The 24402-nt window shown below is 28.6% G+C and overlaps 3 protein-coding genes across 12 annotated transcripts; all 3 read left to right on the top strand.

Moving 5' to 3' along the window:
* Positions 1 to 1441: 1441 nt before the first annotated feature.
* Positions 1442 to 4237, top strand: LOC114173380 (WAT1-related protein At3g28100-like). The gene is given in 9 exon segments (XM_028057737.1): positions 1442 to 1669; positions 1950 to 2012; positions 2183 to 2296; positions 2399 to 2472; positions 2475 to 2632; positions 2752 to 2910; positions 3106 to 3257; positions 3348 to 3488; positions 3926 to 4237. Coding segments are annotated over 9 exon segments (1068 nt in total). The 5' UTR covers positions 1442 to 1475; the 3' UTR covers positions 3939 to 4237.
* A 4174-nt stretch (positions 4238 to 8411) lies between these two features.
* On the top strand, positions 8412 to 16030 carry LOC114173377 (WAT1-related protein At5g40240-like). 10 transcript variants are annotated; one of them, XM_028057734.1, is made up of 9 exons: positions 8412 to 8679; positions 8790 to 8852; positions 8954 to 9067; positions 9170 to 9254; positions 9333 to 9404; positions 9579 to 9665; positions 9814 to 9965; positions 10054 to 10194; positions 10595 to 10797. In XM_028057734.1, exons 1-9 carry the CDS (start codon positions 8486 to 8488, stop codon positions 10647 to 10649), a joined length of 963 nt encoding a protein of 320 aa, XP_027913535.1. In that variant the 5' UTR covers positions 8412 to 8485; the 3' UTR covers positions 10650 to 10797. The 10 variants fall into 10 exon arrangements, 8 of the variants coding, with proteins under 8 accessions (XP_027913535.1, XP_027913531.1, XP_027913532.1 ...); XM_028057731.1 differs by having other exon boundaries at positions 8413 to 8679; positions 9507 to 9665; XR_003602499.1 differs by lacking the exon at positions 10595 to 10797 and adding exons at positions 15529 to 15656; positions 15801 to 16030 and having other exon boundaries at positions 8414 to 8679; positions 9170 to 9404; positions 9507 to 9665.
* A 2317-nt stretch (positions 16031 to 18347) lies between these two features.
* LOC114173379 (WAT1-related protein At5g40240-like) lies at positions 18348 to 21017 on the top strand. The gene is made up of 7 exons (XM_028057736.1): positions 18348 to 18686; positions 18775 to 18843; positions 18954 to 19067; positions 19528 to 19762; positions 19893 to 20057; positions 20415 to 20566; positions 20652 to 21017. Exons 1-7 carry the CDS (start codon positions 18496 to 18498, stop codon positions 20800 to 20802), a joined length of 1077 nt encoding a protein of 358 aa, XP_027913537.1. The 5' UTR covers positions 18348 to 18495; the 3' UTR covers positions 20803 to 21017.
* Positions 21018 to 24402: the final 3385 nt, after the last annotated feature.

The raw sequence follows: 24402 nt of genomic DNA, 5'->3' as shown, positions 1-24402 counted from the left end.
GGTAACGATCCTAATTAGAAATATTATACTACTAATCTTATAGTTGCATAAATCCAAATCATTACATAAACAAGCAATATACAAATTATATCTAAAAGTTTTCAAAAAATAAAAAAACTTCACTTGGTATAACCAAATAGTCCAAACACCAAATATACATTCTATTTACAATTTTACAACATAACTTAAAACAAAACTCCACACCCTCGGTACTACTCCTCACTAACGTCTGCAGGAACTTTTACTTGATTTAAATTTTTTAATTTCCTAATTTTAATATTTAAAACTTTAAAACTTTATAAATTTATCATTTTATAATTTTATAATTTTTAATTTTACGATATTATAATTTTATAAATTTTACAATTTTATAAGTTTATAATTTTTTTAAACTTTATAATTTACAATTTAAATCTAATTATGTGGATTTTGTCCTTTCAACCAAATTTTTTCAAGTTTATTTAATTTTTCAATCGCATCTCATGATAACATATAAGTTGTTTACTCCGTTTGATACATTTTTGCTTTAATGTTAATTAAGAACTACACAATTCTAAAATTGGAGGATTAAATTGGATCAAAATTTCTAAAAGATATTAATTTCAATTTTCAATTCAAGTTGAGGAATAAAAATATATTTAACCCTTTTATAACTTTCTCATTAATTTTAAAAAGAAAATTATATACAAGATTCTCATTACTCTATGTTTTTGTAACAAAGTATACATATAATTGTGATCTAATATAGGTAACAGAGAAATCTAATTCAATTGAAATATTATAAAATTTTTAGAAGTTATCATACTATGGTCCTAAATTTATCATAAACTCAAAATATAATTAAGTCTAAATTTTAAGAAAATGTTAAATTTATAGATATGATTTTTTCATTACTACTTATTATATAAATGAAATTATTTGATTTTTTTGTAATGTTATATATGGAATAAAACGTCTGAATGAAGTTTATATATATATATATATATATATATATATATATATATATATATATATATATATATATATATATATATAAACTTTGTTTAAAAAGGAACAAAGTCAATTATATTACCGACACGTTGGTTAACAGTTATTTGAGTTGAAGTACCAAATATGTGAGTCAATTATTTATTTTGAGAAAAACATTATCATTTGTAGTTTTGTGTTGTTTTGAAAAATGATACGTTGAGGAAGTTTCGTTTGACAAATTTTGAGAAACGATCATTTTTAGTAAAAAAATCTTAAAATTTTATTACTTTATTTTTATAATTTCTATAAAAAAGTAAAAAGTTATTCTGATTAGTAATTTTGTCAATTTTATAAAAATAGGTTGTTTGTCAAAATTTCATTTATCTGCTGTTTTTATAGAAGATATACAAAACTGATGTTATATAAAGCAAAGATGGTGAGACAAAGAAAGATATGAATGAGATAGAGAAAAGGTGGGAGTAACCGAGAGAGAGGGTTAGAAAGAAATGGCAAGATTGGGGAATGGAAGTGCCAAATTACTGCCATTTGTGGGAATGATGGTGGCTATGCTAACTCAAAGTGGAAGCATGGTGGTCATAAAATTTGCCATGATTGATGATATCAACAAATATGCAATGGTTGTCTACTCTTTTGCACTCTCCACTATCTTGCTTCTTCCCTTTGCCTTCTTTCTCTACAGGTACTCTTTTTCTTACATGGAATCAAACATGTTATACATAGTTTTTCTTTCAAAGTTTAACACAAATACTCTTGTATAATTCTAACTCCACCTTCGGAATCCAAGTATAGAACTATATAAGAATAAAGACCCATAAACTCATTGCATTAAGATTTTGGAGTGTGAATGGTGTCAATACCTTATTACGTGGTTGGACTCAAATCTTATTGGTTTTATCTCTCCTCAATGAAATCCCTTCGGTAAACCTAATACTTATCTTTACCCATTTTTCATTGCGTAGATCAGAACGTCCTCCTCTCACGTTCTCTGCACTCTGCAGCTTCTTTCTGCTTGCATTCTTTGGGTTAGTGTTACTTTATCTATTTGCACTTGCTACTTAATTATCATCTTTTTTATAAATTATGATTCCTTACTTGTCTTTTATAATGCAATTTTTTTCGCCAGATTCTATTCATTCACGTGGGCCTTCATCTCAGAAACGAGGAATTTCTGATCTAGCTTTTTACTGTGCAGGAGTTCAGGAACTATAATGGCTTACGTTGGAATAGAACTGAGCTCGCCGACACTTGCATCAGCCCTTCTCAACCTCGTTCCAGCTTTCACTTTTATACTTGCTCTCATTTTCAGGTAATTTTATTAGTGCACTAATTGTGACTTGGTTCTACCCAAATCGTAAACATTATAATACTTGTTTCTGCAACAATTTTCTAAATTAAATGCTTGGTTTAGGATGGAAGAAGTACATTGGAGGAACTCAAGCAGCCAAGCTAAAGTGTTAGGAACAATAGCATCAATTGGAGGAGCATTGTTGTGATACTGTACAAGGGTCCACTCATCTTTAAGACACGTTCATCCAACTTTTCAAACCAAATACTTCAATTTTCACCACAGCTAAATTGGATCTTAGGAGGGATATTCTGCATTGCAGATTCACTCTTTACTTCCATGTGGTACATATATCAGGTTGTTTTTCCCTTTCAAACACTCCTTAAACCTTGAAGAAAAATGGTTTGACTCTTGTTTTATCCTCACATTGTAGATCATAAGAAATTGAAATTATAGTTTTGGTGCTAAATTTTCAGGCTTCGGTAGCAAAGAAATACCCTGCTGTAACAGTGATTGTATTCTTCCAACTCTTATCTTCAACCGTGCAGTGTGGAGTATTTGCCTTAATTGCTGTGAGGGATTCAACTGAATGGAAGCTCAACTTCGATATAGGGCTGATTGGCGTTCTATACCAGGTGGAAAATGAAAAGCAACCAGATGAAAATGAAACACTGAAATACATTTACATTTGTGTTTTTGTTTTAACTTTTATAAATGGTTAAGGTTGGTATGAAGAATATTTGTTACAGAAAGTTTAAGGTAGGCTTAGTATGTTATTATCTACACATTTTTCGAGGTTTTGGTTCCTCACTTAATGGTGATATGGATAGGCAATAGTTGCAACAATGATACGTTACCTACTATGCACATGGTACGTCCTTAAAGCTGGTCCTCTGTTTTGTTCTATGTTCAAACCTGTGGCAATCATTTTCACCGCCATCATGGGTGCAGTCTTTCTTGGAGATGATTTCAGTCTTGGAAGGTAAAATTTGAAGGCTAGAGATTAGAGAATCCTTTATCAACGTGTAGATGCATGTCACCTGAATCTGTTTGGTGATAAAATTTTCTGCAGTTTGATTGGTGCGGTTATAATCGTGGTTGGATTTTATGGTGTATTGTGGGGGAAATCGAAAGAGGAGAATGAGATTGCAGAAAGGGTTGAGGGCTTCGAGTCATCATGCCATGATGTTCCTTTGTTGCAAGATCGGAACAGGTAGGTTAAATTTTTGACATGGACAACAAGAGTGTAATAATATTATTAAGTGTAACTTATTTTCTATCAAACTTCAACTTTATTTAGGTTAACAGATATAATTTTATAGTTAATAAAAGATAAAAACATTTTCAAATAGTATCTATAAATATATTTTAAGTAGTTAATTCTTCACTTATTTTAAATTTTATTTCTCTACACTTCTAATTTTTTTTAAGATTATTAATTAATCGGTATTTTTTTTCAACGATCATATTACATAATCAAGAAAACAAAATGAACATATAGTTTGATCAAAGTTATTTATTTATTGTTCTATTTTTTCTTTTTTTTCCATTCTTTTTAGTTTGATAGAGTTATATGTTGTAACTGTCTTAATCAACCAAAGAATAAGAATATAAAAGCAACCTAAGCAAGTGGAGATGTTGATTGTGTAGGTTGAAGCTTTGAAGCTTTTATCACCTTATACTTGGGAAAGTTTTGGATACTTAAGGTGGTATTCTGGCAAGGCAAGCTATCTCCTCTTCATTTAAACGTCATGGTCAATTTCATGTGCTCTCAACTTATTAAAGAGAGACATCATGGACACTGTTGAAAGATTTTGATATTCAGTGATCGACATGATTTCATAATTTTAATATTAATTTATGAGTGTCAAAATTCTGACCTAATCGAGAGAGATGATCTAAAATGTGTGAATCTTTTCTAGACATCATATATTATTTTCCCTTATGGCATTCAAAACATCTTGTGCTTCTAAATTAACAAGTTCTTCGTACCATGTTTCTCATCAATTTTTCCTTTATGTGTTACTCTTAAAATCTTCCACATTTCTTGAGTACTTTTACACACAAAGATTTTGTAAAACTCATCACGGGTTAAAGCAGATGAAATAATATTTGTAACCCTAACATATGTTGTATATTAATATATGTTATATATTGTATTTTATTTGAATTTATAATTAATATATGTTGTTAAATATTTTTTTTTTGTAAATACTTACAGATACCCGTAAACATTTGTGAATATTAAAAAAATATGTAAGTACCCACATAAGGAATATAGAGACTGATATAGAACAAATATTTATCTAATAAATAAGGTAGATAAACTATTACGAGTATTCTTCCTTTCCCTTGACATTCCTATACTTAACAAATCGTTCTACTAACATGTAATGTAAAAAATATTTTTTCTTAGAATGAATAACATTTAATACTTACCTGTACAGAAATCTTACAACAAAATGTAAGCAAAATGAGAAAAAAAATGTAATCTTTCTTTATACTAGAACACAAAAAGAAAAAAAAGAAGAAGAAAGAACGGGAAAGTAATAAAGAAAATATGTATATATAAACAAATATAAAGAGATAAACACGTGTAAAATTGTCAAGGTATCTACATAGAATATGTTAAATGAGTTTTCTTTTATTATTACGTTCTTTAGGAGAAAAAAATTTAAAAATATTAAAACTAGTTTTCAAAAAGTTAAAATTAGTTTATTTATAATTTAATTTGTTAAAAGAATTACATTGCTTCTTGACATGTTTATTTATATACCACTCGTATAAATTAATTTAACTTATAGAAAAAATGTAATTTGTTTATTATTTTATACTTTCTCTCTTAAATTTTTTAATGCACAAACTTTCCTCGACATAACATATAATCATTTTAAGTTGGTAATTAGAATCTATTATTATTGGCTTGACAGTAATCAAGTCATAATATTATACATAATTCCTAAAATTTAATTTAATGTGTTTTTTTTATTGAATGATGAAAAATATAGGGTGAAAAGCAGTGACAAATCTTGACCAATAATTTTGGGGAGCCAAAATAATATACTCAAAATTCAAAATTTATATATTTAATTGTTGTTATTAATACAATAAAAATAAAAATAAAAATAAATAAATAATTTAGTATAACTGTACCTACACAAGAAATCACACATATACAAGATTGTCATTCGTTCTTTCATATTTTTTAACTCATCAATAATTGAATCAAAACTAAAATTTTTAACTATTTATTTTTCGATGTAAATATAAACACGCTCCAAAGAATTAATATAAAGTATGTTCCTCTAATTGAACAATATAATTATTTGTATCATGATTCAGGATACGTAAATATAAGATATTGAATTTGAATTGTTTTCATCGTCACAAAAAACTTTCTTTTTATCACTTTTAAAAAATAAATTTATTTTTCTATTCTTTATCAATATATCTATTTCTTTTTTAAGTTAGGATTAAAAAATAATTTATCATAATTTAATTAAAAAATAAAAAATTAAAAGTCACTAAAAGAAAAAAAAATCAATGACAGTCAAGTTTCAATTTAAAGATAATTATGAAAAAACACATTACAATCATTTTTCTCCCATAATTATAAAAAAATGAATATAAGACTCATGTGGTAAAAACTAATGTTAACTATTAAACAAATATTCCAGTATTAAGTGATACCAAAAAATTACTTTTTTTCTTTATGAATGAAAAAGAATAAATGAGAAAAGAAAACAAAAATAATAAATTTGTATTTAACTGTTTTTTTTTTCAAAATAGAAAAAAAACATGTAAAAGTGTGAAATCATAATAAGTTGTAGAAAACTTAAAAATATAGTAAGAAAAAAATAAAAAATATCTTAATAAATATTTTTATTCTTTATTATATTTGATTTTATGTTTTATTATTTATTAACATTAAATATTATGTCTTATAAAATAAATAGAAAGATACTTAATTTAATTTCTATCAATTTTCAATATATATTACATATAATTTAAAAATTAAAAAAATTAATATATATATATATATATATATAATATAAAAATAAATAAAAATTGACTAGTTATGGCCACCCCTGGCGCAATAAAGCTTCACTTGTGAAAAGGAAAAACAGACAAAAAATTAAATATAGTTAATTATGATTAATTGTTTTATAAATATTAATGGAATATTTATCACATAATTTTTTCGCATAAATCTCTTCAAATTTACATGGAAAATTTAAGGTATGTATAATTATTAGAGAAACAAGAAAACTCTGTAATTAAAGAGATAGAGAATAAAGTAAGAGCAATGATATGTACATCGTGATTTTATCTATACTTATTTAATTTTCTTTCAACTTTTTTTTACCTCTTTCTTCTTATCCCATCATATAATCTATAAATCTATATTTTTCTTCTCTCTTTTAAGTATATCAAGTGTTAATACACTTTTTTTTTGGGTGTCTGTGATTTTTTTTCTTTAAATAAATTCATACAAGAGTTAAAGATGAAAAGAATGGAAATTATGACATTGATAATAACATGATTAAGATTTGTAACGAACTACTTGTCGCTTTTATTACTCCTTTTAAATTAGATGGTGTGCGTCCGATGAAAACTAAAAATCACACTTCTTTTTCAAAATTAATGGAGCACGTCTAAAAGTAGTTGTAATCTGACTTTGCACCCATTTCTAGAACCTGATCACTGAACCTTTGCTTCCATGATGCAAGGAAGAGGATGCATAAACAACTGAAGGCGACGTTTGTTTTCCATTAACTATCAAAATATCACGCTACAAAAAATATCTTGTTAATAAATAATTATAATAATAAAAAATTATTAGTTATTACGGTGACTAATTAAATATTAATTTACAAAATAAATAACTAAATTAGTCACAATTATATGAATAAATATTATTGTTCTCTAAATTGGTTTCTAGAATTTAACTGTCAAGGTATTAGTCATCGGAAGAAATTGATCACTAAATATTAATTATCAAGGTTTAGGTTACCAAATCAATTGATTTCTGAATTGGTCTCTAAATAATTAGTGATCAATTATAATTTTGTATTCATAATAGTGACTATTTTAGTAAGCAAAATTTTTCATTTTGTAAATTAGTATCTACATAAGTCATTAAAATTGGTTAGCAGTGAGACATTTTCTTGTAGTGTGATAGAAAAAAAAAATATAGATAAAAGATAAGATAAGTTTATAGTACTGACAATACTAAAAATTCTCATATTACAAGAGATTTTTTTTGCAAATTTATTAAGAAAATTTGCAAGAAAATATTTTTTTTTGTCATTTTTTGTAAGAATCTTAATTGGCAGGTAACTCCTTCGTGGGTAATTATTTTCTACAAAATTATAAAATTTGTAAGTATTTCCTACAAAATTTGTTGCGAAAAGTGTTTTATACAAAATATTTTGTAAAAATATTGGTAGCAATTTCTTGCAATTTTATTTTCATAACAAAATTTGTAAGAATTTCCTACGAAAAAATTTTCAAAACAGAATTGACAAGAAATATGAATTTTTTTAGTAAGGTGAAACAAATAAAAATTTCTTTTTTATAAACTTGTTTTATAATAATGAATTATGTTTAAAGTTTAATTTTAATATGATATAAGAATCATTTAAAAACTCTATACTAACGAGATTTATTATTTATTGAGCATTTTATGTAATCCACTACCATATCACAGTGTGATAGAATGTGTAAAAAACTCTATATCAACTAAAGATAAGATAGGTAATACACTATTAAAGTATAAACCTCACTTTTAAAACTAAATTTTTTAAGTTTGAGTTAAGTTTAAAATTTACATCTAAAAATGGTATGAGAACTGTTTAAAAAGTCTATATTAACAAAATTAATTATTTATTGAATCTATTATGATATTGTTATCACCATTATCAATACATTGTATGAAAGTCTATTGAAAATTTAATATCAACTTTATAGAATGATTTTACGAGTAGAGTTACACTTAAAGTAAGGGAAATAGTGGAAAAGATTATTTCTATTATTAAATTGAAAATTTTGTTAAAAATGAACAAAGTCAATTATATTGCCGACACGTTGGTTAACAGTGATTTCAGTTGAAGTCGAAGTGGGTCGATTATTTATTTTGAGTGAGACAAAGAAAGATACGAATGAGATAGAGAAAAGGTGGGAGTGACCGAGAGAGTGGGTTAGAAAGAAATGGCAAGATTGGGGAATGGAAGTGCCAAATTACTGCCATTTGTGGGAATGATGGTGGCTATGCTAACTCAAAGTGGAAGCATGGTGGTCATAAAATTTGCCATGATTGATGATATCAACAAATATGTAATGGTTGTCTACTCTTTTGCACTCTCCACTATCTTGCTTCTTCCCTTTGCCTTCTTTCTCCACAGGTACTCTTTTTCTTACATGGAACCAAAGTTTGTTATAAACAATTTTTGTTTCGAAGTTTAACACAAATACTCTTAACCCTCCTTATCTTTACCCATTTTTCATTGAGTAGGTCAGAACGTCCTCCTCTCACGTTCTCTTTACTCTGCAAATTCTTTCTTCTTGCATTCTTTGGGTTTGTGTTACTTTTTCTATTTGCACTTCCTAGTTAATTATCAGATTCTATACATTCATCTCAGAAACGAGGAATTTCTGATTTAGCTTTTTACTGTGCAGGAGTGCAGCAACTACAATGGGTTATGTTGGAATAGAACTGAGCTCGCCGACACTTGGATCAGACCTTCTTAGCCTCGTTCCAGCTTTCACTTTTATACTTGCTCTCATTTTCAGGTAATTTTTTTACTGTACTAATTGTGACCTGGTTCTACCCAAATCGGAAACATTAGAATACTTGTTTCTGTAACAATTTTCTAAATTAAATGTTTGGTTTAGGATGGAAGAAGTACATTGGAGGAACTCAAGCAGCCAAGCTAAAGTGTTAGGAACAATAACATCAATTGCAGGAGCATTTGTTGTGGTACTGTACAAGGGTCCAATCATCTTTAAGACACGTTCGTCCAACTTTTCTAACCAAATACTTCAATTTTCACAACAGCTAAATTGGATATTGGGAGGGATATTCTTTATTGCATATTCACTCTTTAATTCCATGTGGTACATATATCAGGTTGCTTTTCCCTTTCGATCAAACACTCTTTACATTAAAATAAATTGATGTTATTTTATCAAACCAGTTGATTTGCTTTTTCTTTTTGTGCTAAATTTTCAGGCTTATGTAGCAAAGAAATACCCTGATGTAACAGTGACTGTATTCTTTCAACTCTTATTTTCAACCGTGCAGTGTGGAGTATTTGCCTTAATTGCTGTGAGGGATCCAACTGAATGGAAGCTCAACTTCGATATAGGCCTGGTTGGCGTTCTATATCAGGTGGAAAATGACAATGAAACACTGAAATACATTTACATTTGTGTTTTTTATTTTAACTTCTACAATTGATTAAGGTTGGTGTGAAAAATATTTGTTATAAAGTTTAAGGTGTTATTTTGTACTCATTTTTTGTTGGTGATTTGAATAGGCAATAGTTGCAACAATGATATCTTACCTGCTATTCCAATGGTGCGTCCTTAAAGCTGGTCCTTTGTTTTGTTCTATGTTCAGTCCTGTGGCAATGATCTTCACCGTTTTCATGGGTGCAATCTTTCTTGGAGATGATTTAAGTCTTGGAAGGTAAAATTTGAAGGCTGAGATTAAAGAACCCCTTATCGTAGATGCTGAATCTGTTTGGTGATAAAATTTTGTGATGAACTTTCTGCAGTTTGATTGGTGCGGTTATAATCGTGGTTGGATTTTATGGTGTATTGTGGGGGAAATCGAAAGAGGAGAATGAGATTGCAGAAGGGGTTGAGGACTTCGACTCATCATTCCATGATGTTCCTTTGTTGCAAGACAGGAACAGGTAGGTTAAATTTTTGACATGGACAACAAGAATGTAATAATATTATTAAGTGTAACTTATTTTCTATCAAACTTCAACTTTATTTAGGTTAACAGATATAATTTTTAAGTTAATAAAAAATAAAAATTTCAGTTATTTCCAATTTTATTTCTCTACACTTCTAAGTAATTTTTTTTTAAAGATTATTAGTTAATTGGTATTTTTTTCCATAGCCAGATTATATAATCAAGAAAACAAAAATGAACATATAGTTTGATCAAAGTTATTTATTTATTGTTCTATTTTTTCTTTTTTTTCCATTCTTTTTAGTTTGATAGAGTTATATGTTGTAACTGTCTTAATCAACCAAAGAATAAGAATATAAAAGCAACCTAAATAAGTGGAGATGTTGATTGTGTAGGTTGAAGCTTCGAAGGTTTTATCACCCTTATATTTGGGAAAGTTTTGGATATTAAAAGTGGTATTCTTCCAAGAGAAGCTATCTCCTCTTCATTTAACAGTCCAAGTTCAATTTCGTAATCTCTCATCTTGTAAAGAGTCATTATACTAAAGACATCTATTAAAGTTATAAGAGATAAAAGACACCTCCATTCAAATTTACAAGAGATGAACGCCTCATTTTTAAGTTATTTTTTAAATAAAATTATAAAAAACATAATATAAATTTTATTTTTAATTAAATTTAACCTAATAAAATATAAATTAAATTTTAATTTTAATTAAATTTAGTTTAATAAAATATAAATTAAATTTTAATTTTAATTTTTTGTACGTAATAGATACTTACAAGTACAAGTAATTTGATATTCGCACTCGACCCGTTTATGAACGGATATTAAAATATCTATTACCGCAAGTACTAACTATCTATCGTGAATTTTATCCGACCATATAGATGTGCACAAATATTTTTATCATTCATATAGTTAGGATATGCTTCCCATATATGACCAAAATTACAACACAACCAAACATTAACCATTTTCAAATTCATGTGGTGAAAATAGAGTACAAAAACGAATCTAAATTTGTTATTGTAACATCCTGTTTTCATAGTTTTTATACTATTAAACAAAACATTTAAATTTCAATAATTCAGAAACAGATGATGACCTAGGCCAGTATAATGTATAATACAGTTATCCTCAAAATAACCATACATACACTGATCAATACATACAGCTCATACATTACTAAAGGGTTACAAAACACTCAGTCAGCTAAGCAAAACAAAAGAGGCTACAACTACTACTGGAACGTCTAACATACTCAGCTCCTGTCCCGGAGGGGTGTATCCTCACCTGCACCAATATCTGCTCACGCCATTCAATAAGGACGATCATTGCATAAATAGAAGACACAAGGAACACACAACATACAAGAAGGGTAAGCTAACTTGAACCAAGAGCAAATCATGCAATTGTTACACTTAGGCAGAAAAAAAAATTTATCACACAATTTATCAAAATCATCCAATTAATCCCAACCATAACACCACACACCGTTCTAGACTCGATATCCGGATTATGTAAGTGGCAATGGAGCTCTCGGTGACTTGCACTTGAGACGGTTCCCAAACTCTGCAGAGTTTAAGGCACAAGGGGTATTCACCCAACCACTCTCAAGGTAAATCCCATCACCTCTATGACGGATCAGATTCATAGACCAGGACCTCCTGCTACTCCCCCCGACGTAATCCACCATACTCTACTTGAGTCTTAATGGTTACTAGGAGCGTCAGGATGCCACCAATATGAGTCCTCATGCCCTTACATTTACTAAAACCATTTCCTTAGAATTTTCCTTGAAATCCTACTCCAACATATTCTCATTCATATCAAATTCACACTCAATTCCATCACACTGTCTATCATGCATAAGGATCACATACAAGATCAACCATTATCATCTTAAGGCAATCAATATAGCACCATGTAATCAAAACAGTGAGAAAGCTAACTTCTGCAGGGAATCTTGCTTAGGCTAGAGGGTCTCGCCTAAGCTAGAGAGTTTATCTTGCTTAGGCGAGTGCTCTCGCCTGGGCGAGACCTCATACAGTGGCAAATTAAAAAAATCTTGGGCGAACTCTCGCTCAGGCTAAACTGGCTCGCCTAGACGAGAAGTTATCTCGCTCAAGCAACTCCAGCTCGCCTAGGCGAGATTTCGCGCAGTGACAGAGGTGATCTTCTGGTATTTTCGCTCAGGTGAGAGCTACTCGCCTGGGCGAAACTACCAGGAATTCCTCTTTGTTCTTCACATGCAGGCTCGTTCAGAATCATCCACCACCCAATTTCACACACAGGCAGTCTCAAACACCAATTAAACACACAATCACACAATTAAATCACTCATGAACATAATTCACATAAATTTAGTTGAAAAGTCAGCTTCCCTTACCTTTTTGCCAAGAATTCACTTGGTGGAATCAAGCAATTTGCAAGACAGCAGAGTTTTCAGTTTAACCTATGAGAATCCATCACCATAACATGGAGAAGGAAGAATTACACGATCAGACTCAAAATTCAGAGATTAACTAGCGAATTCTAGCTGGAATTGAACCCAATTTTTAATAGGAGACCTACCTAGGAGACTGGAAGCTGAGGGAGGAAGTCGCTGAGGTTCTTGTGGGTTGGTCCTTCCTGAATTTGAGTATAGAAAGGTTGAATTAGTAAGAGGTGGTAGCAGCAGAGAAGAGAGGTTGGGAGGTTGCTGGTTGTAGAGAAGTTGAGAAAGTGAGAAGAAGGGAAGCAAGGCTTCTGTTTTTAAAAAATTCAGAAAGGATATCACAATTATTAAAAATAATTAAGGTAATAAAATTACCAATAGATAATCTTCTAAATATAGAACACCTTAGATTGTTTTTTAGTTCCTCTTCTAATGGGATGAAAAGAAAAATATTAGGAATAATTTGTTGTACCTCTGGAAGACAAATGGGAATCATAAATCTTTTACCTAACTTCTGTCGGTTACGTTCAAAATTATAATATTTCTAATTTGATCTTTTATTAAATTAAAAATATTACTTATGATATCTGTACAATTAGTCTTTTATGACATATATGTCTTTAGCTATAATTGTATATTAATTAGATCACTCTAATGTCTTTTACTAATAAAATAATAATCCAAATACATTTAATTAAATATTATATAGAAGTAATTTAGTATATATTTTAATAAAATAATAATCCAAATACATTTAATTAAATATTATATAGAAGTAATTTAGTATATATTTTATTTTAAGTATGATAAAAAAATCTAATGAAAATTTTTAATTTTATAAATTTTATTTTAAATTTAATAATTATTAAAGTAATTAAATGTGTTTAATATTAAAATAAAAGTTCATATATTAATTAACAAAATAATTAATGTTAACATGTAATTAATTTTTTAAGAAACCTTTCATGTCCTTAATTATATTAACTGTTAATAAAATTTGAATAAAACTAACAAAATTAAAATTGTTATATTAATGTTATAATTTTTTTTATTAAAATATATTCATACTATATTTATGAACTCTTGTTATGTAGGCTTTTTGACTTTATGGGCCTTTCATGTTTTCATCTAGGGAAGTGCAGCCCACTTTTTCTTTCTGTACCAAGAAGAAAAGCGTGGAGTGCAGGAATAAATTAAATAAAAATTAAAAGTTAAAAAATTCAAAATGATCGACTGAAAAAAATGAAGTTAAAGGAAAAGTAAATAAAATATATAATAGTAATACCATGAATCTCGATATTTTTTTAAAACCATTATCTTCTACTAAATTATATATATTATTTTCATTTTGGTTTAATAGTCGTATGATATCCACTTTTGTTTGGATGTGTCCCGTTTTTTAAACTATGTCAATTGAGTTCTAATTTTTTAAAAGATGCCTCAAGTAAGTCTCTTTCAATAAATAAAATTATTAACGCTGTTAACAATATTGATATTTAAAATGACTTACAACAAAATTAAGTATTAATATTTATATTAAAATTTAATGGTAAAAGTCATGAATATAATTAATGATCTTAATGATTTTTTCTCTAAAATTGACCTAATTGAGACATTTTTTCCAAAGTTGAAACTCGATTGATACATTTTTAAAAATAGGTACCAGACTGACACACCTAAAAAAAATGAGTATCATCAAACTAATTAAATTTTTTATTTTTTATAGTCCTTTTAATCATGCACGCTCATTCCTATTTCTATTCAAAATAAATGACATGCTGTTGTTAGGTTTCTACATGTGACAACTAGCAATCATCAACCATTCTCACCACCAACAACTTTATGTTATTTTCTAGACAAAATATCTATGTACTTATTTTAAAATATAGTATATTTTCTTAGCATCTGTACTTTAAAATTATTTCTTTGTAATTATCATTATATAGATAGAGGAGTAATACTCTTACATCACTCAATATCTATTAATTATATCATAATGTTTTAAAACTCATTCTTTGATTAAAAACTGTTGTTATACTAAGTTATAAATAAAAAGTTCATATTTATCTAAAACTATTTAATACAACTTTTGCACATATCAAAATTGACATGCTATATATTTTTTAAAATACTTTCATATATATATATATATATATATATATATATATATATTTTGATCATTTACTATTATTGTTTAACTTTGATAAGTATTGATATTTTATTATTATTGTTTATACTTTTCATAAAATTTGACATAACTTCTTTCTTTTTTCAACTTAAAAACTTTTATAGTTGATTGATATAGTTATATATAGACATACATAGCAATCCTGTAAATCATATTTAAATGGATGTAAAACATGGTTCTATGTTAACATCTCTCTTAAATTTACAATGTTATGGCTAAATGCATTAAGAGTTTATCAAATAAAAAACGAAAGCGTAAAACGAAGTGTAGCTTAATATATATATATATATATATATATATATATATATATATATATATATATATATATATATATATATATATATATATATATGCAATCTGTAGAGCCGAATGAACAAATGGTAAAATATAGTGCCAAGTTGAAAATGATGACGAGAAAAATTACAATCTATTTCAATATAATTGGTGCATAAATTTTGATATCGTAATTCCATATAATTGACAATAATTTATTATGAAAATTATTACATGATGGACACGGAACTCTATAAATTTCACATGTGATATGTGTTTTGAGTCATATTAAATCTACTCTCTTCTACATTATACTACACCTCCCCCTGTCTACAGTTGTGCTATCTCTATCACTACTAAGGTCAAGGTTTTTTTTTTTTGTTGGATCAAATATGGAGATGTCAACCCTTTCCTTGTTTGCATTCCAGGTTGGTTCTAAAGAAAGGTTTGGAAAACGGAATCAAACAAAATGTCAGATAGGCCTCCCGTCCAAGTTTAGAGACTATGGGTTTGAAACTTAAAACCATAATTCTCGTGACAATGACAATGACAGAAGGTTAGTCCTTATTCTTTTTTCCTATTAGTTTTACATTTGGTATTAGAACAAAATTAAATATTTTTGTCTTGTTTTGAATATGTCGCGGTCGCGGTTATCCTTTTGGATTCGCTATGTGTTTGATGTTGAACTTAATATGATCAGCGTTGGAGGTGTTGTGATTGATGAGGTGTCGCTAACCCACTGTAGGACATTGTTGTGCCGCTAACCCACTGTAGGACATTGTTGTTATGGGTATAAAAGGTCTCAAAGCATCGGCATTATGGCTTCGAGACTTTGTCGGAATCGTCGTAAGGAATCTGAGATTTGTTTTATGTACTCGTGTAGTGTGGAAAATTGTCACTTATGGCAATTGACACCATTTTTTGGATAGTAGTGTTGATTATTTTGAGATTGAAGATGAATTAAAAATGCACTTTTATTTTATCAAAATAATGAGAAACATATAATTTTGTTTTATATCCATTTTTTTAACTTAAAATAATGGTTTAACTTGTGTCTTCTATTTGAATTATTGTATGAGTTCATTAAATATTGACGTATGATTGTTCCTTTAAAATCTTCTTGATAAGAGAACTCTTTCCTATAAAATTATATAAAACTAAAAAAAATCTATATTTCTTGTGTATGTACGTAGTATAAGTTTTTGTACAAAATATATGTTGATATAAATTATATATTGTATATTTAATTTATATAATGAATATTATTATTTATTTTGATTGCATTATAAATAATGTTGATCCAAATATTTATTTTAAATGTTTGAAATGGTTAGAAGGTGATATAATAGATTAGAGAGTAGTCATAACTTTGATTGATTGATTATTATAATCATATAATAAACAAAATAAACAATAATTTGTAATTGTAATTAATCATATGTGATGTGATGAATTTGAACCTACTGGAATTTTCACTTTCACATATATGATTAATTAGGATGAGATATTTGATAATATTTCTCAAGTTGGCCATAAGTATGGAGAAAATGAACATAGTCTAATCGTTTTATTATTTGATTATATGAGTCTAATTGAGTAAAACTTTAGTCCACAAACAAGTTTTATGTCACTAGATTCATTCACTAAGACATGTGTTTGCATCAGTAGAACATATTAGTTTTATCGTTTGGTTACATGAGTCTAATTGAGAAACACTTTAACCAACAGACAAGTTTTATGTCACTAGATTCATTAACTAAGACTTGTCACCGATAAAACATAATATTTTGATCATTTGATTATATGAGTCTAATTGAATACAAATTTAACATAATATTCATTATTACATGTTTGTACTAGTAAAACATGTATTTCAAACTTTGCAATTTCTCAATCTGTGAATATTTCTGGTATCCATTATAGTATTCCCAAATTAAAAAGGGAATTATAGAGTGCAAATCTCACCTTATAAGTTGGTTTTGCAGGATTGACTTAGACTTAAAGTCCATTCTAATCGTGAATTTGACAAATTGTTTTAGGAAAATAAAATAATATTATCAAATTTAAATATATAATCATCACATATGCAATAAAAATAGTGCATAAATTATTATAAATATAAATGTAACAGAAATAAAATCAAAGATCGTCCTTAATTCCTTAAACTTTTCAATTCCTTAATAATTAAATCAAAATTATTAAAAAATGTAATTAATAAAAAAGAAATATATGATAGATAAATTAACCTTAAAAATTGGTTATAAGAAAACATATAATACATAAGATTTAATTTTATGTTCGAATTTTCATATAAAAATATAAATTTTTTTAAACATAATTTTCATAGAAGAATATAAGAATTCCCCAAAAAGAATTAAAATAGAAAAATATAAGAACACTTAAATTAAATTAGTGAGTGTAACAACTTAAAAAAAAAAAAAAAGATACAAGTATGAAACTCTTATTTTAGTGTCAAATAGAGCAACATAGAGTCATCTCTCTTTATCATAAAAAATGGAATAGAACAAGTGAGATAAAACTAAACAATAAATTTGTATTTTTTTTAGTTAGAATATAATATATGAAAAATAAGTAGATACAAATACAATAAGTTTTATACTTTATAGCGTTAGAAACAAAATATGAACAAGTGAGGAAGAAAATATTAAAAAAACATCTTAATCTTTTTTCCCTAGATAATTCATCTTTTTATTATTTAAAGTATTTAATTTTAGATTTTAACATTCATTAAAATTAAATGAGGTAGATTATAAAATAAATTGAAAATCCTCCCCCATCCTCTGCTCCTCATGTAATCAATCCTCTGACTTACTTCAACAACTTTATTTTCAATTATTTACTTAGACAAGCTATCTCTTTCTCTTATATTTTTTTACACTTTCTTTTTTAGCTTTTACTTTCACATGTTTTATACAAGATCTTTGTGTATGATCTAAACAAATCATGTTGTGATTAGTATCTTTATTTTTAAACATCTAATTAATAAAAAAAAATAACTATAGATCACGTGAAGTATACATTGAAGATAAATGTCTGAAAAAACATTATGTGCCATTTTCCCACGTTCTTACGGAATCGCATTTCCAACCGTGAGATGTCTTAGTTTTGTTCTTTCTGAGGCAATGACACGATGAAAACGTCATGGATGACGTTCGATGTCTCTATAATGGGGACCTTCATCTCCTTTCAAATCCATGTTTCATTTTATAATCTAATGTGTAAAACTGTTATTAAGATTATAAGTGCCAACCATACTACTGTTATTAACAGATGAGTGAAAAATGGTGTTATATAAAGAAAAGTGGTGAGAATAAGAAGGACGATACGAACTGAGACAGAGAAGGTGGAAGTGGCTGAGAGAAGGTCAGAGAAAAATGACGAGATCAGGGTATGGAAGTGGCAAATTACTGCCATTTATAGGAATGATGGTGGCTATGCTGGGTCAAAGTGGAAGCATGGTGGTCATCAAAGTTGCTATTAAGGATATCAACGAATATGTCATGGTTGTCTACACTTTTGCACTCTCTGCAATCTTGGTTCTTCCCTTCGCCGTCTTTCGCCACAGGTTCTCTTTTTTCTTACACCTTCTTCTTTCAAACTTTAATACAAATATTTTTCTATAATTATTTTACCCCTTTTTTTTTTTCATTCAGGATGTCACAACAGAGTCCTCCTCTCAATTTCGTTGCACTTTGCCGATTATTTTTGCTCGCTTCCTTTGGGTTAGTATTTGTGTTTTCCCTCATTTTTTTTTTCTATTTCCATTCATACATGTGTGATCTTTCATCTCAGAAATGAGAAAATTTCTGATATAGTACTTTATACCGTGCAGGAGTTTAGGAACTATACAGGCTTATGTTGGCATAGATCTGAGCTCGCCTGCACTTTTATCAGCCATTCTTAACCTCATGCCAGCTTTCACTTTTATACTTGCTCTCATCTTCAAGTAATTCTCTCACTTCCTTTAGGACCTTTAGGTGCTTCTTTCTTCAAGATTTTGGAGTTTGGTACTTAACCTTTGACCAAACAAGACGAATCTTTTTCTTCCTTTTAATAATCTAGAAAGGTAGATTTCAACTGAACTGAATTTTATAATAAACTGAGAATTTATCCTTATTTAATTCAGTTACAGTTTTAGTCAGTGAAATTTTTAACTCATTCTTTATGTTAAGAACTAAACATATGATGAAACTCATTATACATGATATAATAATAGTTCAACATCTTAGGACCTACTCTAATTACTAAAGTAAAGTCTGATATCAAATAATTACATTGAAACAACCTCTCAAGAATCAGAGAGTATGGAACAAACAAGCGTTTCTTAATATCTGGTTAAGTTGTAATTGCAGTATTGTAAATTGCAGTATTGTAATGTAGTATATTATCTAAATTGAATGGTTTAGGATGGAGCAAGTGCAATGGAGGAGTTCTAGCAGCCAAGCTAAAGTGGTAGGAACAATAGTATCAATTGCAGGAGCATTCGTTGTGGTACTGTACAAGGGTCCACTCATCTATAGGTCACATTCGGACAACTCTTCTAACCAAATGGTTCAACTTTCGTCAGAGCTAAATTGGATCTTGGGAGGGATAATGTGTGTTCTCGATGCACTCTTTACTTCATTGTGGTACATATATCAGGTTGCTTTTCTCTTTCAATCAAACACTAAATGTCTTGAGATTCATTCTTTAATCCTTGCGTTCTAGATTTTGTGTAATTTATCAGACCAGTTGATTCATAATTCTGTCTCTTTTGGTGCTAATTTTTCAGGCTTCAGTAGGAGACACATACCCTACTATGGATGTCTCGGTGATTGTGTTCTTCCAATTCCTATTTTCAATGGTGCAGTGTGGAGCATTTGCCTTATTTGCTGTGAAGGATTTAACAGAATGGAAACTCAGGGTGGATATAGGGTTGATCGGGATTCTATATCAGGTACACTGTTTCATTCAGTATAACACCTGCAAAATGAAAACCAGCCACTGTTAAAAAAAATGCATTTATATTTGTGTATTTTTTTATTTTAATTTGTCCACATGATGAAATTGACGATAAAAACTATGTTTGGTCTGACAAATATGTTATAGAAAAGTCAAGTAAGTTATCATAAATCATCAACTCTGTACCTACTTTCCATGTGCTCAATGTGCTCAGAGCTAACCTTGCTTCTGTGGCCATGAAAAACTAATATAAAAGTTATAAAAAAAATTGAAGCCACGTTTAGGATGTTATGTACACACATTTTTTTGGTGGCTGTGGTTGCTCATTGGATGCTGATTATGATTGTGATAGGCAATAATTGCAACATTGCTGCGTTACCTCCTGGTCATGTGGTGCATAGTTAAAGCGGGCCCTTTGTTTTGTGCGTTGTTCCAACCTGTGGCAATCATTTTCACAGTTTGGATGGGTGCAATCTTTCTGGGAGATGATTTCAGTCTTGGAAGGTAAAATTTTATGACGATGAATCACTTAGCATCGTCGTAGGAATCTGTTTGCTGATAAAATTTTGTGATGAATGTCTTTTTGCAGTTTGATTGGTGCGGTTATAATCGTGGTCGGGTTTTACGCTGTTCAGTGGGGAAAATCTAAAGAGGAGTACGAGATTGCGAAAGGCGTGGAGCACTTGGACACGGAATCACTGAGCCATGGTGCTCCTTTGTTACCAGATAGGAACACGTAGTGTTTCAATTAATCTGTGCCATTCACAAGGGTGTGATTTGTTTTATACTTGGATAATAACGTTGCCCAATTTTACAAAATTCTTCCATTGCAAACCACTCTAGAAATCATTTGTAAATTATTTTGAAAAATTCAAGGAATTATATTTATATATATGTATTATATATATTTGTGTGTGTTTCAATTTATTGTTAAAAACGTATTATTCATCTTCAACTACTCTGTGTAACATGGGACCAGGATGAAATGGAAAAGATGGCATGTGAAAAATATGAATTTTCTATTGCTCTATTGTTAAGAGGGTGAATCTAAGAAATTAAAAAAAACAAATACTTTCATGGGAGGGACGGTAATATTAGTAATGTTAATAGTTGTAATGAAACAAAATTAATTAAGATAATATTATGAAAATGAAAAAAAAAAAGATCCATACAAATTTGTATATTAGTTTTATTCAATAATAATTTATATTTGATTTAATTTAACTATTTTATCGAATTATTTAATTACAACAGAATATATATATATATATATATATATATATATATATATATATATATATATATATATATATATATATATATATATATATATATATATAATTTTTAAATCTTCTCGAGAATAACAACTATTACAAACATTCAAATGCCTACCAACACTCTACAATCGTGTAAAACACAAACAACCAAATATTGAAGATAGAAAAAAAAAAAAACTAGATTGAAAAATATTTATAAAAAAAACTATAGAAAGAACACCTATAGCAGATGCAACTTTTATTTTTTATTTTGGATAATCTTGAAGAATGATTTTTCAGTGAGATGATTCGCCAAGAAAACCTTTCTCAAAAAAATCGCTAATTTTTTTCAAAATTATTAAAAATACTTCTAATGAAAACAACAGAATGCTTTTGTTTTTAAAGAAATTTAATAACATTTTGTAGTCACTATCGTCAATAATCAATTATTTGTAAAATTATGAAAAATAAATTTTAATTAACATAATCGTCAATTATCATAAAATAATTAATTATTTGTGAGACAAGTAATACCCAAGTTTTGTTTGACTTAAACTAATGGATTATGAACATAGCATAATCCATTGTTATATTTAAAAAAAAAATAGAAAATCAAATTTTAATGCATATTTATTCAAAATAGATTTGGTAGGATTTTATATTTAATCTTTGAGATGATGAAAACCCTGTCATCATCAAAATAGAATCGTAATCATTATAAATGCCAATAGGTGCAATTAATATGTTTGTAAATTTTCTGAAAAAGCCTCTTTTCTTTGTTAAACAAGAATAAGAACACAAGTTATGTTGTCGGATGATAGGCCAGTACCGGATCAACTCGAAAAAATATTCTGATTAATTAAAAAAAATTCCAGAAAAAATTTCATAATTAGAAACATCCAAAGTATAACAATTTTCACTATTCGATAAAAAAAAAACATTTTAATTATTTATTTAGTGTCAGGATCTTGGTTGATGATATATTCACCTAATCTTATCCCGTTCTTTTCTATTTTATGAATTAAATAGATTAAATTAAAATTTACATAAATAGAAAGAAAAAATAATCGACGAAAGCCTTTTTTTGGGGAATTTTTTAGTTTTTGGAGTTATTTAAAAAAAAATCATAGAGATGGATAAGCATGAAATAAAATGTTCTAAAATTTGACTTCATATAAAAGATTGATTATGTTGTAGAAAGCGACATTACTTAATTTATGATTAAGATGTACGTATTTCTATAAATAAAATTAAAACTTAATTAAAAAACTGAGTAGAAAAGTTTCAAAATTTTCTTCCCCGGCGGAGACAAACTAAATAAAAATATAATGAATGAAAATAAAAATAAATAAAATAGACTGCAAAATGTTTGTTTGATTGAAACACATTAATACTAAAATAAAAAAATATAAAAATAAAATGGTGAATCTCATTATCTTCTACTAAATTAGTTATATATTATTATCATCTTTTATTGTCCTTTAAATTATAGACACTCCATTCCTATCTAGTTCTATCCAAAATAATTTGTCAACTTGTTTTGAGTTTCCCCATGCCAAGTTGCAAGTCATCAATCACTTCACTCGCAACAATAAATATATATATATATATATATATATATATATATATATATATATATATATATATATATATATGATGGGTATTGGGCTTCCTTTCTATGTGGAGAAAATGCCCAAAATTTGAGAAGCCCATGTCTCACTTAAACCTAGTGGAGAGGAGGCTATAAAATAAAGAGAGAGGCAGAATAATAGAGTCAGAATACACTGAAAGCCCTAACACATAGAGGGAGAGGTAGAGGGAAAATTCTGTTCACGTTTTTCATAGAGCTGTCGCAGTAAATTCGGCGCTGCGGATTCCTTCACCGTTGGATCGGGCTGAAATTTTTACAGCAGGTTCGGAACTCATTGCTCTTCATTTTGACCGGTCGGATCTTTGATACGAGGTCTGAGTTGGGAGATATTAATTTTGCACTGCAGCCGTGATTTTTAGAGGTTTTCCTCTCTTGTTCTTCTCTATTTGAAAGCTTTGTTGCTTTGTTATTTGGTTGGGTGTTGGCACTAATTTGTGCTATTGATTAAGACTCTTTTGTACTCTTGTTGATCATAGTGAAGCTATTTCTTTGGTCTGGACGACTCGTGGTTTTTACCCTTGATTTGAGGGGTTTTCCACGTTAAAAATCTTGGTGCCTTTATTTGTGCTTTTGGTGATTTATTATTGCTGCTCTTTGATTATTGCTCCTCATAGATTCTTGCAAGTTAGGGGAAATTATATCCGCTGCATTCTCTGGTATATTGTTTGTTGTTGTTTTCCCCATCAGAGTGGCATCAGAGCTCTTGGTTGGGCTATATTTACTTGCTTGAATGATGAAGGCAAATGCAAAGATGGTTGCTTTGAATGGTACAAATTATCATTTGTGGAAGGGCAAGATGAAAGATTTATTATTTGTCAAGAAATTGCATCTTCCGGTCTTTGCTACACAGAAGCCAGATTCTATGTCTGAAGAAGAATGGGACTTTGAGCACCAACAGGTATGTGGTTTTATTCGGCAATATGTTGAAGATAATGTTTATAATCATATTGCTAATGAGACACATGCCAGAGCTTTGTGGGAGAAGATTGAGTCTTTGTATGCTTCTAAGTCGGGCAATAATAAATTGTATTTGTTAAATTGCTTGATGAATTTGAGGTACATGGAGAATTCTTCTATTTCTGATCACTTAAATGAGTTTTAAGGGCTCCTAGATCAATTGTCAGGAATGGGCATAAAGTTTGATGACGAAGTTATGGGATTATGGTTGCTTAATACTCTACCAGAGTCTTGGGAGGTATTTCGGGTTTCAATTACGAACTCTGCCTCGAATGGTGTTGTTTCTTTTCAGATGGCAAAAAGCGGTGCTCTTAATGAAGAGATGAGAAGGAAGGCACATGGTTCTTCATCTCAGTCTGAGATGCTTGTTACAGAAGTTAGGGGGAGAAGTCAGAAAAAGGAACATAAAGGTGGTAGAGAGAAGAGTAGGAGCAAGTCCAAGTCAAGATACAAGAATTTAGAGTGTCATTTTTGTC

This window comes from Vigna unguiculata, chromosome 2, assembly GCF_004118075.2.
Source record: "Vigna unguiculata cultivar IT97K-499-35 chromosome 2, ASM411807v1, whole genome shotgun sequence".
In the NCBI taxonomy this organism is placed as follows: Eukaryota; Viridiplantae; Streptophyta; class Magnoliopsida; order Fabales; family Fabaceae; genus Vigna; species Vigna unguiculata.
Note: the sequence above shows the minus strand (reverse complement) of the source record. Positions and strands in the feature narration are given on the sequence as shown.

Coding starts and splice junctions, on each gene's coding strand:
- LOC114173377 (XM_028057727.1), top strand. CDS start 8,486: ATGGCAAGATTGGGGAATGGAAGTGCCAAATTACTGCCATTTGTGGGA. Junction 8,680..8,789: donor TTTGCCTTCTTTCTCCACAG/GTACTCTTTTTC, acceptor TTCATTGAGTAG/GTCAGAACGTCCTCCTCTCA. Junction 9,405..9,506: donor CCATGTGGTACATATATCAG/GTTGCTTTTCCC, acceptor CTAAATTTTCAG/GCTTATGTAGCAAAGAAATA.
- LOC114173379 (XM_028057736.1), top strand. CDS start 18,496: ATGACGAGATCAGGGTATGGAAGTGGCAAATTACTGCCATTTATAGGA. Junction 19,068..19,527: donor ATACTTGCTCTCATCTTCAA/GTAATTCTCTCA, acceptor TGAATGGTTTAG/GATGGAGCAAGTGCAATGGA. Junction 20,567..20,651: donor GATGATTTCAGTCTTGGAAG/GTAAAATTTTAT, acceptor GTCTTTTTGCAG/TTTGATTGGTGCGGTTATAA.